General features: G+C 44.9%; 1 protein-coding gene across 2 annotated transcripts in view; it reads left to right on the top strand.

The window, feature by feature from the left end:
* The window catches only part of LOC118092271 (zinc finger protein 420-like), a 38,410-nt gene extending 24,216 nt beyond the window's left edge, over nucleotides 1-14,194 (top strand). The window contains exons 1-6 of one of the 2 annotated variants that reach the window (XM_035130155.2): nucleotides 2,304-2,389; nucleotides 4,977-6,492; nucleotides 6,724-6,805; nucleotides 7,576-7,658; nucleotides 9,975-10,101; nucleotides 10,557-14,194. In XM_035130155.2, the coding sequence (XP_034986046.2) occupies nucleotides 6,091-6,492; nucleotides 6,724-6,805; nucleotides 7,576-7,658; nucleotides 9,975-10,101; nucleotides 10,557-12,556 (2,694 nt within the window). In that variant the 5' untranslated portion in view covers nucleotides 2,304-2,389; nucleotides 4,977-6,090 and the 3' untranslated portion in view covers nucleotides 12,557-14,194. Of the gene's footprint in view, nucleotides 1-2,303; nucleotides 2,390-4,976; nucleotides 6,493-6,723; nucleotides 6,806-7,575; nucleotides 7,659-9,974; nucleotides 10,102-10,556 lie in introns of those variants that run through there. The other variant, XM_060280474.1, reaches the window with a different exon arrangement.
* Nucleotides 14,195-14,964: the final 770 nt, after the last annotated feature.

Here is a 14,964-nt window from a genome sequence, read left to right as displayed (position 1 = left end):
AACTGGGGCTTATATAATAACAGGGAAAATCTGCAGGGAAAAGATACATTTGGGCAGGAATCAATGGCACGGATTCCCTCCCGCGGGAACCAATCCAGCAGAGGATCAAAATCCTGCACCCTGAACCAGCAAATGATAGACATTCCTGCTGGAACTTGTACATTCAAATAAACTCTGTAATACAATACAATAAACTCTATATATTACAATACATACTTGGCTGTGCTATTACTTTAATACACCACAGCAACGAAATAAATAATGGGACTATAATGAGGATGTGAAAATGAGAAGAGTATAGCTCTAATTAAGTTAAAGATTTTAAAATTAAAATGTATTACAGCAAGCAGGAGAAGTTAAGATGTAAAAAACCCAGGAAGAGGAAGTTGAGGGAAATAATGGGGGGGGTTGGGAGTTGTATTTTTTATATTTGATATGAAATTTTGATGTTTAAAATGCAAAATCCTATCTATCTATCTATCTATCTAAGAAAAGAGGGCGCTTATAACTCTATTGTGGAGCAGAAAACCTACATCTGATGTGGAAAGAGCCTTAGCAGGAGTAAACACAGAAGTGCCCAAACTTTTCAGAGAGGGCCAGATTTGATGAAGTGAACATGCGTGAGGGTCAACCAAAATTGTTGAGCTTTTTTTAGGATTGAAGTTGCTGAGGTTTTTGTTTTGTTTTTTACCCCATGACATATACTGCCACAGGGGCCGGATTAAATGGACTGCCGGGCCGGATGTCCTGCCACCCACAAAGAATTTACTGGGTGAGCCTGTGCGGGTGCCCCAGACTCTGAGCATTCTCCCCCCCCCCCACGGTCCTCTTCTACTGTTCTTTATTTCAGATTCACTAAAGTAAAGAAAGACATCGATCAACAAATACTCATAGGATTGCAACAGGTTGAAAGCAGCCTAAGGATGAACATGATCATTAAACGGATTATTTCCAAAAAATACCTATCTGTCCACGAACCTGTTACTGTACTTAGATTTGTATACTGTTGGGTGTTTTTTTGGGGGGGGGGGTCTTCTGCTTTGGCGAGTAAGATTGTCTTCCATGAACACGGTCTCAACAGTGAATCTCAACTGTCAGACCATGGGGGGGGGGAGAGAAACATCCCTAAATACTGTCTGTTTTTGATGATTTGGGATGTGAAAGGAGAAATTAGGAGGGCAGAATCACACTTCAAAATGACCTTAATAGATTAGACAACTGGGCCAAAGCAAACAAGATGAATTTCAACAAGGAGAAATGTAAGGTACTACACTTGGGCAAAAAAAATGAAAGGCACAAATACAGGATGGGAGACACCTGGCTTGAGAGCAGTACATGTGAAAAGGATCTAGGAGTCTTGGTAGACCACAAACTTGACATGAGTCAACAGTGTGATGCAGTAGCTCAAAAAGCCAATGCAATTCTGGGCTGCATCAAGAGGAGTATAGCATCTAGATCAAGGGAAATAATAGTACCACCGTATTCTGCTCTGGTCAGACCTCACCTGGAGTACTGTGTCCAGTTCTGGGCACCACAGTTCAAGAAGGATACTGACAAGCTGGAACGTGTCCAGAGGAGGGCAACCAAAATGGTCAAAGGCCTGGAAACGATGCCTTATGAGGAACGGCTTAGGGAGCTGGGTATGTTTAGCCTGGAGAAGAGAAGGTTAAGGGGTGATATGATAGCCATGTTCAAATATATTAAAAGATGCCATATAGAGGAGGGTGAAAGGTTGTTTTCTGCTGCTCCAGAGAAGCGGACACGGAGCAATGGATTCAAACTACAAGAAAGAAGATTCCACTTAAACATTAGGAAGAACTTCCTGACAGTAAGAGCTGTTCGGCAGTGGAATTTGCTACCAAGGAGTGTGGTGGAGTCTCCTTCTTTGGAGGTCTTTAAGCAGAGGCTTGAAAGACATATGTCAAGAATGCTTTGATGGTGTTTCCTGCTTGGCAGGGGGTTGGACTGGATGGCCCTTATGGTCTCTTCCGATTCTATGATTCTATGGTCCTATGATTCTATGAAATACGAGCTGCAGATTTTGGCAAGGGGTTCCCTGCTTCCCTGCCAGCTGCTGCTGCTCCTCCTGTTTCTGACCAAGGGAGGCAGCAGCTGAGAGCCCAGCCAGGAGCGCCCCCCCCCAAATAAAGCCTCTCCTCTGGATGTGCGCAATGCGCAGGTCTCCTGCTTCGGAGAGAGAAAGCGCAGAGAGGGTTGAGCTTGGTGCGCTCGGATTTGCAAGGGTTAAAAGGAGCAGAGCTGGATTCCTAGAGAGGAGAGGAAATTAGGTTCCGGGTGGGGCGGGGCCAGGTCCTCCAGCGCATCAGTCCCTCCCTGAAAGGGGAGCAGGCTGGGTCTTGGGTTTTCCTCTTGTGCAAGCGCTTCCTTGGTGAGTCCCTTCTCTCTTCCCCCTTTGGGTGCATTGGGGAGAAAGGGGGTCCGAGGGATGCCTGGGGGGCGGCGTTCAGATCATGCATGGGGGGGGGATCCAAGCCAAGAAGCAGAGGGTCCTTTCCTCTCTGCAGATCCAGGCTGGGAGGAGTCCGCGACTCTGTCCTTGCTTTGTATCGCTGCGCTGCTTGCCACTTTCCAGAGGGGTCTTTGGATGAGGAGAAAAATGTGTGCAAATATGTATGAATCAGGACATGCAAAGCAAGATAGGTCAAGCCTTTATTTGTTGTAATTGTAATTACTTGTCGTTAGGGTTAGAGTTAGGGTCAATTATAAATGGAATGTAATTAATGAAATGTAATAGCGATGTTTATTTCAGTTTATTTTTGTATTATTTTAACTATTTGTTTTATTACTGTGGAATTTCCAAAAGAAAGTATTTGTAAAAATTAAAAGAAAAATAAATAATAAGTTGCATTACTGAAATAAATGCACGTTTCGACGATATTCTAATATTCTGAGTTTCACCTGTAGCCAGATGGAGACAGACATAAAATATAAACAAGAAATAAAGGCGAAAATCTGACCTAAAACTGAAATAATGGGCTAATGCTGCCAATTTCTTCAAAAGTCCAATACAATGCAAGCAGCACGCAAGGGCACAGGATTCAATCAAGTTTCAATCAAATATTAGTACAAAAAGAAAACAATAAGAGAGCAATCTGTTAATTTCTTATACGGTTTGAATGCCAAGGTGTTTCTATTTGAAATGTAGACCACTACATCCAAAAATGGAATTTCTTTTTTGTGATGCTGGCAAGTAAATTTTAAATGGAGGTCCAATGTGTTCACCCATTCTTTGAATGCAATACACGTTGCTTCAGATTTAAAAATTATGAGCAAATCATCGGTGTATCTCTTAATCAAAGTGATGTCATTTGTAAAGGGGTTAGATTCAGAAAAAAATGTTTGTTTTCAAAGTCAATCATGTGAATGATCGCTACTGATGGCGCCAATGCCGCACCCATGGCAACCCCCTTGGTTTGGATGTAGAAGTCATTTTTGTACCTGAAGAAATTATTTTCAAAAACAATATCCAATAATTGGATTAAAAATGATAAGGAGGGGTTTGTTCTTGTCTGGAACGTAATAAATTTTCAATGGTTCCTCTTATGGTCTCTAATGGAATATTAGTGTAAAGAGAGCCTGCATGAGTGTTGCCAGGATCGCTCCTCTAGGTATGGGAAAGTCTTCCAGTTTAGCAATGAGATCTTTAGTGTCTCGAATATATGTGGTGGTGGCAGTAGAGTATTCAAATATGAATGAGTCTAGGTACTTGGATAAAGGTTCGGTGAGTGAACCAACAGCTGAAACAATAGGACGGCCAGGGGGTGGTGTGATATTATTATGGATCTGTTCTGAACTCAGTTCTGAAGCTGAGTTCCTTCAGATGCAAGCAAATCCTCTGTTTTCCTTCAGTTAGAAGTATAGCTCCCCCCTACCAAAAAAAGGGGTGTGATCCAGACTCGTGGATGATGCAGACATGCAGCCTCTCAGGTGCCCAGAGGATCTTCTGAGACGGAACAGGAAGCCCAGCTGAGAACCCTGGAGGTCTTGCCACCCAAGGATCCCAAGGCAGGAGAGGCCCTGTGGGGAAGGAAGCAAAGCTGGGGTGGGGTTGGGGGTGAAAGAGGCATCCCCCCCACCTGAGTGTTGAGAGTTACTGGGAAACCCTCTCCCACCAGCTTCGTCTGCCTGTTCTATAATTCCCAGAGTCCCCAGGCAAAAATAATGAAGCCTTAAAACACTCTTAATGGGGTATCTCCTAGGAACTCTCAGCATCCTTAACAAACTACAATTCCCAGGATTCTTTGGAGGAAGCCAGGGCTCTTTAAAAGGGTCCTGCAGTGCAGATGGGACGTAGGGCTCTGTCTGTTGTATTTCCCCTTCCCTTATGGAATAACTTTTTTATTGGGTTTTATAACAAGGATCATAGGGACACGGGTGGTGCTGTGGGTTAAACCACAGAGCCTAGGCCCTAGTGCCGATCAGAAGGTCGGCAGTTCAAATCCCCGCGATGGGGTGAGTTCGAATCCCCGCGACGCCGGCTCCCTCAGCCAATAACGCGAGATGAGCGCCGCAACCCCAGAGTCGGTCATGACTGGGCCTAATGGTCAGGGGTCCCTTTACCTTTTATAACAAGGATCATAGGAGTAATCAATGATACAAATAAATAGACGGAGTCTTTTCGCTTCATTTGTAGATCACAAAAATTGTATGATAAATTTGGAGGCAAATCCATAACATATGCTGAATTATTGGTGGTCAGTGCATGAGTTTCTGGTTCATGAATGGGTTTAAACAAAGCGGGAAACGGGAGAGAGCAGAGTTAACAGTCTTCAGCACTTAGCCAAATTCCTAGTCAGGAGCCCTTGTTGAATGAGGAAGATAATTTCCCCTGATGTTAACAATAAAACAGTATAAAGTGTCGGTCTATCCATGAACATGGGAGGAGCATTCAAAGTGAAGATAATTATTTGTGTTTAAATTTAGACCATATCTCCTCTCAATCTCCTCTTTTCCAGGCTAAACATACGCAGCTCCCTCAACCCTTCCTCATAAGGCTTGGTTTCCAGACCCTTGATCCTCTTGGTCACCCTCCTCTGCCCACCTTCCAGCTTCTCCACATCCTTCTTAAATGGTGGCTCCCAGAACTGGACACAGGACTCCAGGTGTCATCATCATCATCATCATCATCATCACTTTTAATTTGAGTATCATACAATACTCAAGGCGGTTTACAAGCTGAAGAAACAGAATCTAATGAAATACAAAACAACCTTATAACAATCTAATGTAATACAAAAATGTGATAATAAAACATAGCTTTAAGATAAGCAATCAAATAATGTAATGTTCAACAATCATTAGAATAGTATAGAATAATATCAGCATATGAAAATTAAACAGAAACCCACTCTTAACATTTACAATAAATCATTTCAGAACAACAGCAATCCACAGTGCATAAAAAATACAATACAAATTGAAAAACAGAGACTGGAGGGTGAGGCAAGGCAGGTGGAAGGAGGCCTTGCCTGATGGAGTCTGATTGTGTGGTCCAGGCACCCCCAAACTTCGGCCCTCCAGATGTTTTGAACTACAATTCCCATCTTCCCCGACCACTGGTCCTGTTAGCTAGGGATCATGGGAGTTGTAGGCCAAAATATCTGGGGGGCCGCAGTTTGGGGATGCCTGGTGTGGTCTGACCAGGGCAGAAGAGAGTGAGACGGTTACTTCCCTTGATCTAGGCAGGTCCTCCCAGGTTTCCCAGTACTTCCCTGCTGGTGAGGACCAGATCCAAGATAGATGATCTTGGAAGGCAGGAGCAATCAGTTGCCTTCATATTTTGCATGGTAACTTTCCTTCAAGGTGGGCTAGAGGCTTGCTTTTCCTACTTCTTCCTGTTAAAGGAAGCTCAGAGTCTGGGCTGCGGTGGAGTCCAGGCCTGGTTCTTAGCAAGACTCAACCATGCTTACTCAAGGAACATCTTATCTTCTCCTGACAGCATATGGATCTTATAACAGAACAATGTATTTGCTTTGTAGGATTTGTTAGCAGTTCTCATAAGGACAGACGGAACTTGGCAGAAGAACAAAGGCTTCCTTCCGACCTTTTGGAAGCTTCTTGAGAGCCCAGATGGATGAGCAAGACTCAGTTGGCTCTGAAGCAGGAAGAGGCCATGCCATCAAAACCGAGAGCAGTGGGGGATTATGGGAAAACTCTGTGCAGAAGATCCTGGGTGAGGAGGACACCGTTTGCTCAGATATGAAGAGCAAGCTGTTCAGGCAGTTGTGCAACCAGGAGGCCAAAGGACCCCGAGAGGTTTGCAGCCGACTCTACAACCTTGACTGTCAGTGGCTGAAGCCAGAAAGGCACACAAAAGCTCAGATGGTGGACCTGGTGATCTTGGAGCAGTTCCTGGCTGTCCTTCCACCGGAGATGGAGATCTGGGTGAGGGAATGTGGAGCAGAGAACAGTTCCCAGGCGGTGGCCCTGGCCGAAGGATTCCTCCTGAGTCAGGCAGAGGAGAGGAAGCAGGTGAGAGAGACTTTCCTGTGGATACTCCCAAGGGGCTCCAAACAGGACGGAGAACAAACAGGGCTTCGAACATGAGAGAGAGTATCCCCAAATTCTCTCCTAATGGTCCATATTTTTTGGGGGGGGGACCAACCTAGGAATTATCTCTTATACCCTAAAATATTTGCCCCTGTCATTCCTTTTCTAATCCTTCTCCCTATTCTCTGTTTTGAATCCTTGTTGCTCTTTCAGGAAAATGATCTTTTTGCAGAAATGGACTTTGATTCCTTTGAGACCGAGAGGATTCCATTGGAGACCAAAGAGAGGCCACTCTGTAAGGAGGAAGGTTTTTTTCTCCATTTGGTCACATTCTGTGGATTTTGAAACTAATCTGTGGATTCTTTTAATCTTCTTAGAGAATACACTTGTGTATTTCTGCGCAACTAAAATATAAAATGGGTACAAACATCTTGCATGCAATCAGCACGTGGCGCTGTGGTCTAAACCAGTGGTCCTCAACCTTGGGCCTCCAGATGTTTTGAAACTACAATTCCCATCATCCCTGACCACTGGTCCTGCTAGCTAGGGATCATGGGAGTTGTAGGCCAAAAACATCTGGAGGCCCAAGGTTGAGGACCACTGGTCTAAACTACCGAGCCTCTTGGACTTGCCGACAGCAAGGTCAGCAGTTCGAATCCCTGCAACAGGGTGAGCTCCCGTTGCTCTATCCCAGCTTCTGCCAACCTAGAAGTTCAAAAGCACACCAGTGGAAGTAGATAAATAGGTAGCGCTGCGGCGGGAAGGTAAACAGCATTTCCGTGCGCTCTGGCTTCTGTCATGGTGTCGAGTTGTGCCAGAAGCAGTTTAGTCCTGCTGGCCACATGACCCAGAAAGCTGAGTCTGGACAATCGCCGGCTCCCTCAGCCTGCAGTGAGATGAGTGCTTCACCCCATAGTCGCCTTTGACTGGAGTTAACCGTCCAGGGGTCCTTTGCCTTTACTTTTTACTACTATTTATTTGGTCCATCTGTGGTTAGAGATGCACTGCTTCACCTCTGAGGAAAGCATGCACTCATGGTCTCCTACATCCCTTTATTTCTCGCAGATGACAGAAGGATGCCAGCAAAACCTCCTCATCCATCTTTTCATGGTAGCGGAGAGGAAGCAGTGGCTGTAGAACCAGATGTGGTAAGGAAGGAGCACTGTGGGGAAAGGAGCAGTCAGGGTTCCTCTGAGGCTGAGGAAATCTCTCTCTTCCTGCTCTGTCTTCTTGCTATATTGATAGTGGAATGCTAGTATAAGTTGGGAAGCAGGTAAGAAACCCTGGAAAAAAGGTTGCCAGGATTCACCTAATCAGCCTCCTCAGTTGCACAATGGGCTTCTCCCCCCTTTCCTCCTACTCTCCATTCCCCCATGCGCCCCTTGAACTTGGCTTTTGCGCATCAGGAGAGTTCCACCCCAGAACAGCACACAGGGAGAGTTTATAAAGAGGGGGTCCTTCCGTCTGGCAACAGGAATGCTTTCGCAGACATAGTGATTTGAAGACCACCGTGCCGTGTGGAGTTCCACCCATTCATACAAAGTTGAATACCCATCGTTTAAAGACACAATAAAAAAATGCCATTAAAACAACAACGCATTTAACATGTAGAAAGCCACAGAGCCATGTCATAGAATCATGGAGTTGGAAGGGACCCCGAGGCTCATCTAGTCCATCTCCCTGCAATGAAATAATCTCAACCTAAAGCACCCATGACAGATGACCACCCAACCTCTCCTTGAAAACCTCCAAGGAAGGAGAGTCCACCACCATTCCACTAGAACAGGCATGTCCAACAGGTAGATCGTGATCTACCAGTAGATCACTGGCTCCCCTTAAAGAAGCTCAGCAAGTTTTGCTCCCCTAAAAAAGGACCTGAACCCCCCAAAACAGGCCTTTCCTTTCAAAAGAAAAAGCTCAACAACTTAGACCTGAACCCCCCAAAAGGGCGTAGATCACTGCCCGTTTTTAACTCTGCGATCGCAGCCTCTTGGGAGTTGGCCACCCCTGCACTAGAACCTGACATTTGTCCCTATTGCATTTCATTCATTCCGTTAGTAGGGCTGCATGAGGCGGATTTGTAGCCAGTTGACTGGCAGAATTTCAAGATGATGAACATAGATGGTCTGTGGTGCATGAAACCCTAGATCAGTGGTGATGAACCTATGGCACGCGTGCCAGAGAGGGCACTCAGAGCCCCAGTAGGGCCGTAGCTTCCATGCCGGGGGTGGAGGAGAGGAGGGCTCGCACTGTCCAAAGCCTCTGGCACCTGGGTCTGGCGAGCATTGAAGGGCTGAGCAGGTATTGACTTTTGATCCGCCAGTCTGTTTTTCCTACTCGGGAGTAATCCACCTTGAGTTCAGCAGGGCTTAACTCCCAGGTCAGTAAGCATATAAATACGGCAACCTAAGAAGGGGCTGCTGGGATTACATGTTCACTAGGGTTTCCCGCGGACGTCGACAGAGAAATAGTAATATATTATTTATACTCCGCCCATCTGGCTGAGTCTCTTTATATTTATTTGTATGTGCGCATATTAAAAACTGGGAGAGGGTGGCTCTTAGTACAGCTCTCCAGTGTACAGTAGTGGCCAAAATTGTGGAACCTACTGGAAAAAATGTATTTCCGAGGTTTGATGGCTCATAACACCACTATAGTCGTACCTCGGGTTACGTACACTTTGGGTTGCGTACTTTTCGGGTTACGTACTTTTCAGGTTATGTACCGCACCCCGGAACGAATCAGGTATGTAACCCGAGGTACCACTGTAGTGCTTTTTTTTCTGTGGGGACGCAGGGGGACACATACCCCTAAACATTTTGTGAATTTAACGGGAGAACAAATTCCCTGTATTTATTTCTCCAGATTTGAAATGTTTTTATTTTTCCCTAGAGGTGAATTTCTTGAGTCAAAATGAGAGTACCCTTAAACATTTTTTAAGAAAAAAAAGCACTGAGTTATACCATAAAATTATGTATCGATGGAAAGATAATTTAATGAAGAATGTAATGCAATAACTTTTATGAAGGATTATTTATTACAACAGCAGTCAAAGAAATGTGAAATACAGAAAAAATGAGATATACAGGTTAAATTGCTGTGTTGGCACTTTGCGATAAATAAGTGGGTTTTGGGTTGCAGTTTGGGCATCGGTCTCTAAAAGGTTCACTACCGCTGCACTAGATTAATGGTTCAAGTAGGGAGCTGTGTTGGTCTGCTGTAGTTGAAATAATTTAAAACAAATCTTTTAGAAGAATTTTTTTAGAAGATACTTTAAAAAGACTCTTCTTTTTAATGGGTTTCTCTTTATTTTAATCTGCCTTTTCTAAGTGCTCACAGACTGACTGCTTCATTTTCTGTTCTAGGACCTTTCTTGGTATTGATGACACTCTCACTGGTCAGTCATTACCTGTGTAGTAGATGAGCTTTAAGCTAAGAGGAAGATACTTTTCTTTTTCTTTTAGGTTCCAGTGTGCTTTGAAGATATAGCTGTTCATTTCGCAGACGAGGAGTGGGCTTTGCTGGATCCTGACCAGAGAGCTCTGCATAACGAAGTCATGGAGGAGAATCGTGGGATCCTGGACTCGCTTGGTAAGGCTCCCTGTGGGATTGTAATATCTGTTTTGAAATTCTGTGTGACAAACCTACATATTGATGTATTTCAAGAGCGTTCCGTCTAGCATCTGGGATTCTAAGACTCTCGCAGCTCACTTTGGATGTGGGACTATCTGCTGTTTGGTCTGCAAATATTCTTCATTCAGTTATGCTTTTTTAAACCATGACCAGGCTGGACTGAACTGCCCAAGCCTTTTAAAATGTAGGCTTTAAAGTTGTTTGGGAAGTTGTTTGGGAAAACGAAGAAACTTCAGTCAGCTTTTTTGTTTTTGTTGTGTCATTTTTGTTTGAGGAATGAGATGAGATTGGAGATGTTTCAGCTTAACAAAAGACATAAAAGAAAAGATCCTGGCTTTTTGATCTTTGTGGTTCCAATATTTAAGAGCTGCATTTGTTCCTGAAGCTCTAATAAATTTCTCTCTTGGTTGCAGGTGCTGAAGAATTGCAAATGAAGAATGCGGGAGACCCCGACAGAATCCACAGAGAGGAGAAGCCGTTGAAATATTCAGGGTCTGGAAAGAGATTCAGTCAAAGCTCCCACTCCACTTCCCATCAAATAAATCTTTTGGGGAAGAAACAACATCAGTGTTTGGAATGTGGAAAGAACTTTTGTCGGAAATCCAACCTCACTTCTCATCAAATAACTCACAGCACGGAGAAACCATATCAGTGCCAAGAATGTGGAAAGAGTTTCAGTTGGAAGAGAAGTTTCACTTCCCACCAAAAAATTCATACAGGCGAAAAACCCTATCATTGTTTGGAATGTGGAAAGAGCTTCAATCGAAAGGATGCTTTCACTTTCCATCAAAGAATTCATACAGGGGAGAAACCATATCAGTGCATGGAATGTGGAAAGAGCTTCAGCCGGAAGCAAAGTCTAACTTTCCATCAAAGAATTCATACAGGGGAAAAACCCTATCATTGTTTGGAATGTGGAAAGAGCTTCCGTCAGAAGGATAGTCTCACTTCACATCAAAGAATTCATACAGGAGAGAAACCCTATCAGTGCTTGGAATGTGGGAAGGGGTTCTATGGGAAGAATATGCTCACTTCTCATGGAAAAGTTCATACAGCGGATAAACCCTATCAGTGCTTGGAATGTGGAAAGACTTTCCGTCAGAAGAGCGAGCTCACTTCCCATCAAAGAATTCATACTGGGGAAAAACCATATGAGTGCATGGAATGTGGAAAGAGCTTCACTCACAGAGCTGGCCTCGTGTACCATCAAAGATTACATACAGGGGAGAAACCATATGAGTGCTTTGAGTGTGGAAAAAAGTTCAGTTGGAAGAATATGCTCACTTCCCACCAAATAATTCACACAGGGGAGAATCCTTATCAGTGCTTGGAATGTGGAAAGAGCTTCAGTCGGAAGGATAGTCTCACTCTCCATCAAAGGATTCATACAGGGGATAAACCATATCACTGCTTAGAATGTGGGAAAAGTTTCACCCAGAGGGCCGCTCTCATGTCCCATAAAAGAATTCATACAGGAGAGAAACCATATAAGTGCTTGGAATGTGGAAAGAACTTTGCTCACAAAGCTGGCCTCATGTCCCATCAAAGAATTCATACAGGAGAGAAACCATATGAGTGCTTGGAATGTGGAAAGAGGTTCAGTTGGAAGAACATGCTCACTTCCCACAAGATAATTCACACAGGGGAGAACACCTATCCATGCTTAGAATGCGGAAAGAGCTTCAGTCGGAAGGATAGTCTCGCTTCCCATCAAAGGATTCATACAGGAGAGAAACCTTATCAGTGCTTGGAATGTGGGAAAGGGTTCTATGGGAAGAATATGCTCACTTCTCATCAAAAAGTTCATACAGGGGAGAAACCCTATCTTTGCCTGGAATGTGGAAAGAGTTTCCGTCAGAAGAGCGAGCTCACTTCTCATCACAGAATTCATACAGGGGAGAAGCCATATCAGTGCTTGGAGTGTGGAAAGAGCTTCACTCACAGAGCGGGTCTCATGTACCATCAGAGAATTCATACAGGGGAGAAGCCATATCAGTGCTTGGAGTGTGGAAAGAGCTTCACTCACAGAGCTGCTCTCATGTACCATGAAAGAATACATACAGGAGAGAAACCATACGAGTGCTTGGAGTGTGGAAAGAAGTTCAGTTGGAAGAATATGCTCACTTCCCACCAAATAATACACACTGGGGAGAATCCCTATGCTTGTTTGGAATGTGGAAAGAACTTCCGTCGGAAAGATAGTCTGACTTCCCATCAAAGAATTCATACAGGGGAGAAACCATATGAGTGCTTGGAATGTGGAAAGAGCTTCACTCAGAGAGCCGGTCTTATGTACCATCAAAGAATTCATGAGAGAAGAAACCATATTGGTCCTTGGAATGTGGAAGAGCTTCAACCAGAGGCCCAGTCTCACTTCTCATCAATTAACTTACCGTGGGGAGAAACCATGTAAGTTTTGGAATGTAGAAAGAGCTTTTACCCACTCACCATCAAATAATTCATATGTTGGAAACCATAGAAATGCTTGTAATGTGAAATGAGCTTCAGCCGTAGCTCCGATTTCACGTTCCATAAAGAAACTCACAATGAGGAGAATCATAGAGTGTCTGAATTATAGTTATAGCATTTGAGAGGACTCTGTGTGTTGTGGGACCCTGGTGGCACTGTGGGTTAAACCACAGAGTCTAGGGCTTGCTGATCAGAAGGTCGGCGGTTCGAATGGGCATGACGGGGTGAGTTCCCGTTGCTCGGTCCCAGCTCCTGCCCACCTAGCAGTTCGAAAGCACACCAAAGTGCAAGTAGATAAATAGGGACCGCTCTGGCGGGAAGGTAAACGGCGTTTCCATGCGCTGCTCTGGTTCGCCAGAAGTGACTTAGTCCTGCTGGCCACGTGACCTGGAAGCTGTCTGCAGACACGCTGGCTCCCTGGGCGTATAGAGCGAGATGAGCGCCGCAACCCCAGAGTCGGACACAACTGGGCCTGATGGTCAGGGGCCCCTTTACCTTTACTAGCATTTGAGAGGACTCTGTTTGTTGTCTAGTCCACCCACCTGGAATGCAGGAATCTCCACTATGCCAGATGAGCATGCAACCTCTTCTTAAAAACCTCCACGGAAGGAGAACCCACCACCTTCTGAGGCAGCCTGTTCCGCCCTTGAAGAGCTCTTACCTGTAGAAGGTTCTTCCTGATGTTTAGTCTGATTCTCTTTTCTTGCAACTTGCATCCATTGCTCTTCCAGAGCAGCACAAAACAGGCTTTCTTCATCTTGTCCCCTCTTCCATGAGACAGCCCTTGAGATATTTGAAGATGGCTATCATATCTCTTCTCAGTGTCTTCTTTTCCAGGCTGACCATTCCTCACAAGGCTTGGTTTCCAGACCCTTGAACGTCTTGGTCACCCTCCTCTGCACCCATTCCAGTTTGCTTGTTTTCTGTTCCTGTTCCATGGTGTCAGGGACTGGGCAGAGGGGGACAGGTGGAGACCGCCTCCCCAGCCTGACCCTTCCAGAGAAGAAGAAGACAGTTCAGAATTACAACAGGGGTTTGAGGGAGGTCACAGCTCAGAGGCAGATGAGGGGGAAAGCTGGGAAATAAGGGGAGATGAGGAGGAAGAGGAATCACCAGGAGAGGAATAGCTGACAGACACAGTGTCTTTAGAAAGCATTTGATGCCCCCCTCTTCCAGAACCTGGCAAGCCTTGAAAGTAGTAGAGCAAAGGGCTCAGGAGCCCTGTAGCAGAGAAGGTGACGAATGAGGAAGTGGGAGGAAAAGGGGGTGGAGAGTCACTCGGGACATCGCCATTAGTCCAAGGGGCTGCGTTCTAAGCCTCTTGTCTGTAAATATTGAATAAAAAGCAGGTGGTAAGGACTTTTCCTTGTCTGTTCCTGGCAACCTGCTGTGGGGGTTGTTTCCTCTGCCGCCTGACATGTAGACTAGTCTGATTTTATTGTATGTTGAAAAATTCCAATAAATTTTCTTCCACCCTCACTCTTTTGGATGCTTCCTTGATTTCATTCTCCAACGCAGGATCACTCTGGGCATTTGGGTCAGAGAGACGAAAGCACATTCCAAGTCCTACATTTTGAGAAGACAGCAGAGTGGAATGTGGGTTTTCTTGTAACTTGAATCCATTAGTTTGTGTCCTACCATCCAGCGCAAGAGAAAACAGGCTTTCTCCATGTTCCATGTGACAACCTATTAGATATTTGAAGATGGACATCATATCTCTTCTCAGCCTTCTCTTTTGTAGGCCAAGCATATCCAGATCCCTCAACTGTGCCCCATAAGGCTTGGTTTCCGGACTCTTGATCACCTTGGTCACTCTCTGTGCATGTTCTAGATTGTCCATATCTTCTCAAACTGCAGTGCCCCGAACTGGATGCAGGACTCTAGGTGTCCTGTGATGAAGGCAGGATAGAACAATTCTATTACTGTACTATAAAACCAAAGACGTGACAACTGAGATTCTCACCAAGCCTCTACCAAGAGGCAGTTTTGAGAATCTTTTGAGTTGAGTTGCGATTCTGGGTGGTTTATTCTATTGTGTATCCAGTTTTTGTATTTACCTGAGGAGTTTCTGGGGGAAAATTCAGCCAAATATCACTGGCAAGCTTCAGGCTAGTTATTGCATGAAGGGAGAGGAGAGGGAGAGAATATTCTGTGGGACAAGGGAGAAATCCCTGTGCTTATGCAGGCCCTGCCAACCTTGTGGACCAGGGAGCACTTTTCCAGATGCTTAGAAAGTGGGTATGAATTTTAATGCCTTTCAGTATTTTAGCTTTTTGTACGTTCTAAAGTATGCCTGCAGGGACCCAGGTGGCGCTGTGGGTTAAACCACTTCAACCAGAGGCCCAGTCTCAC

Source organism: Zootoca vivipara, chromosome 12, assembly GCF_963506605.1.
Source record: "Zootoca vivipara chromosome 12, rZooViv1.1, whole genome shotgun sequence".
Taxonomy (NCBI): Eukaryota; Metazoa; Chordata; class Lepidosauria; order Squamata; family Lacertidae; genus Zootoca; species Zootoca vivipara.
The sequence above is the reverse complement of the archived record's forward strand: the minus strand, read 5'-3'. Positions and strand labels throughout refer to the sequence as shown.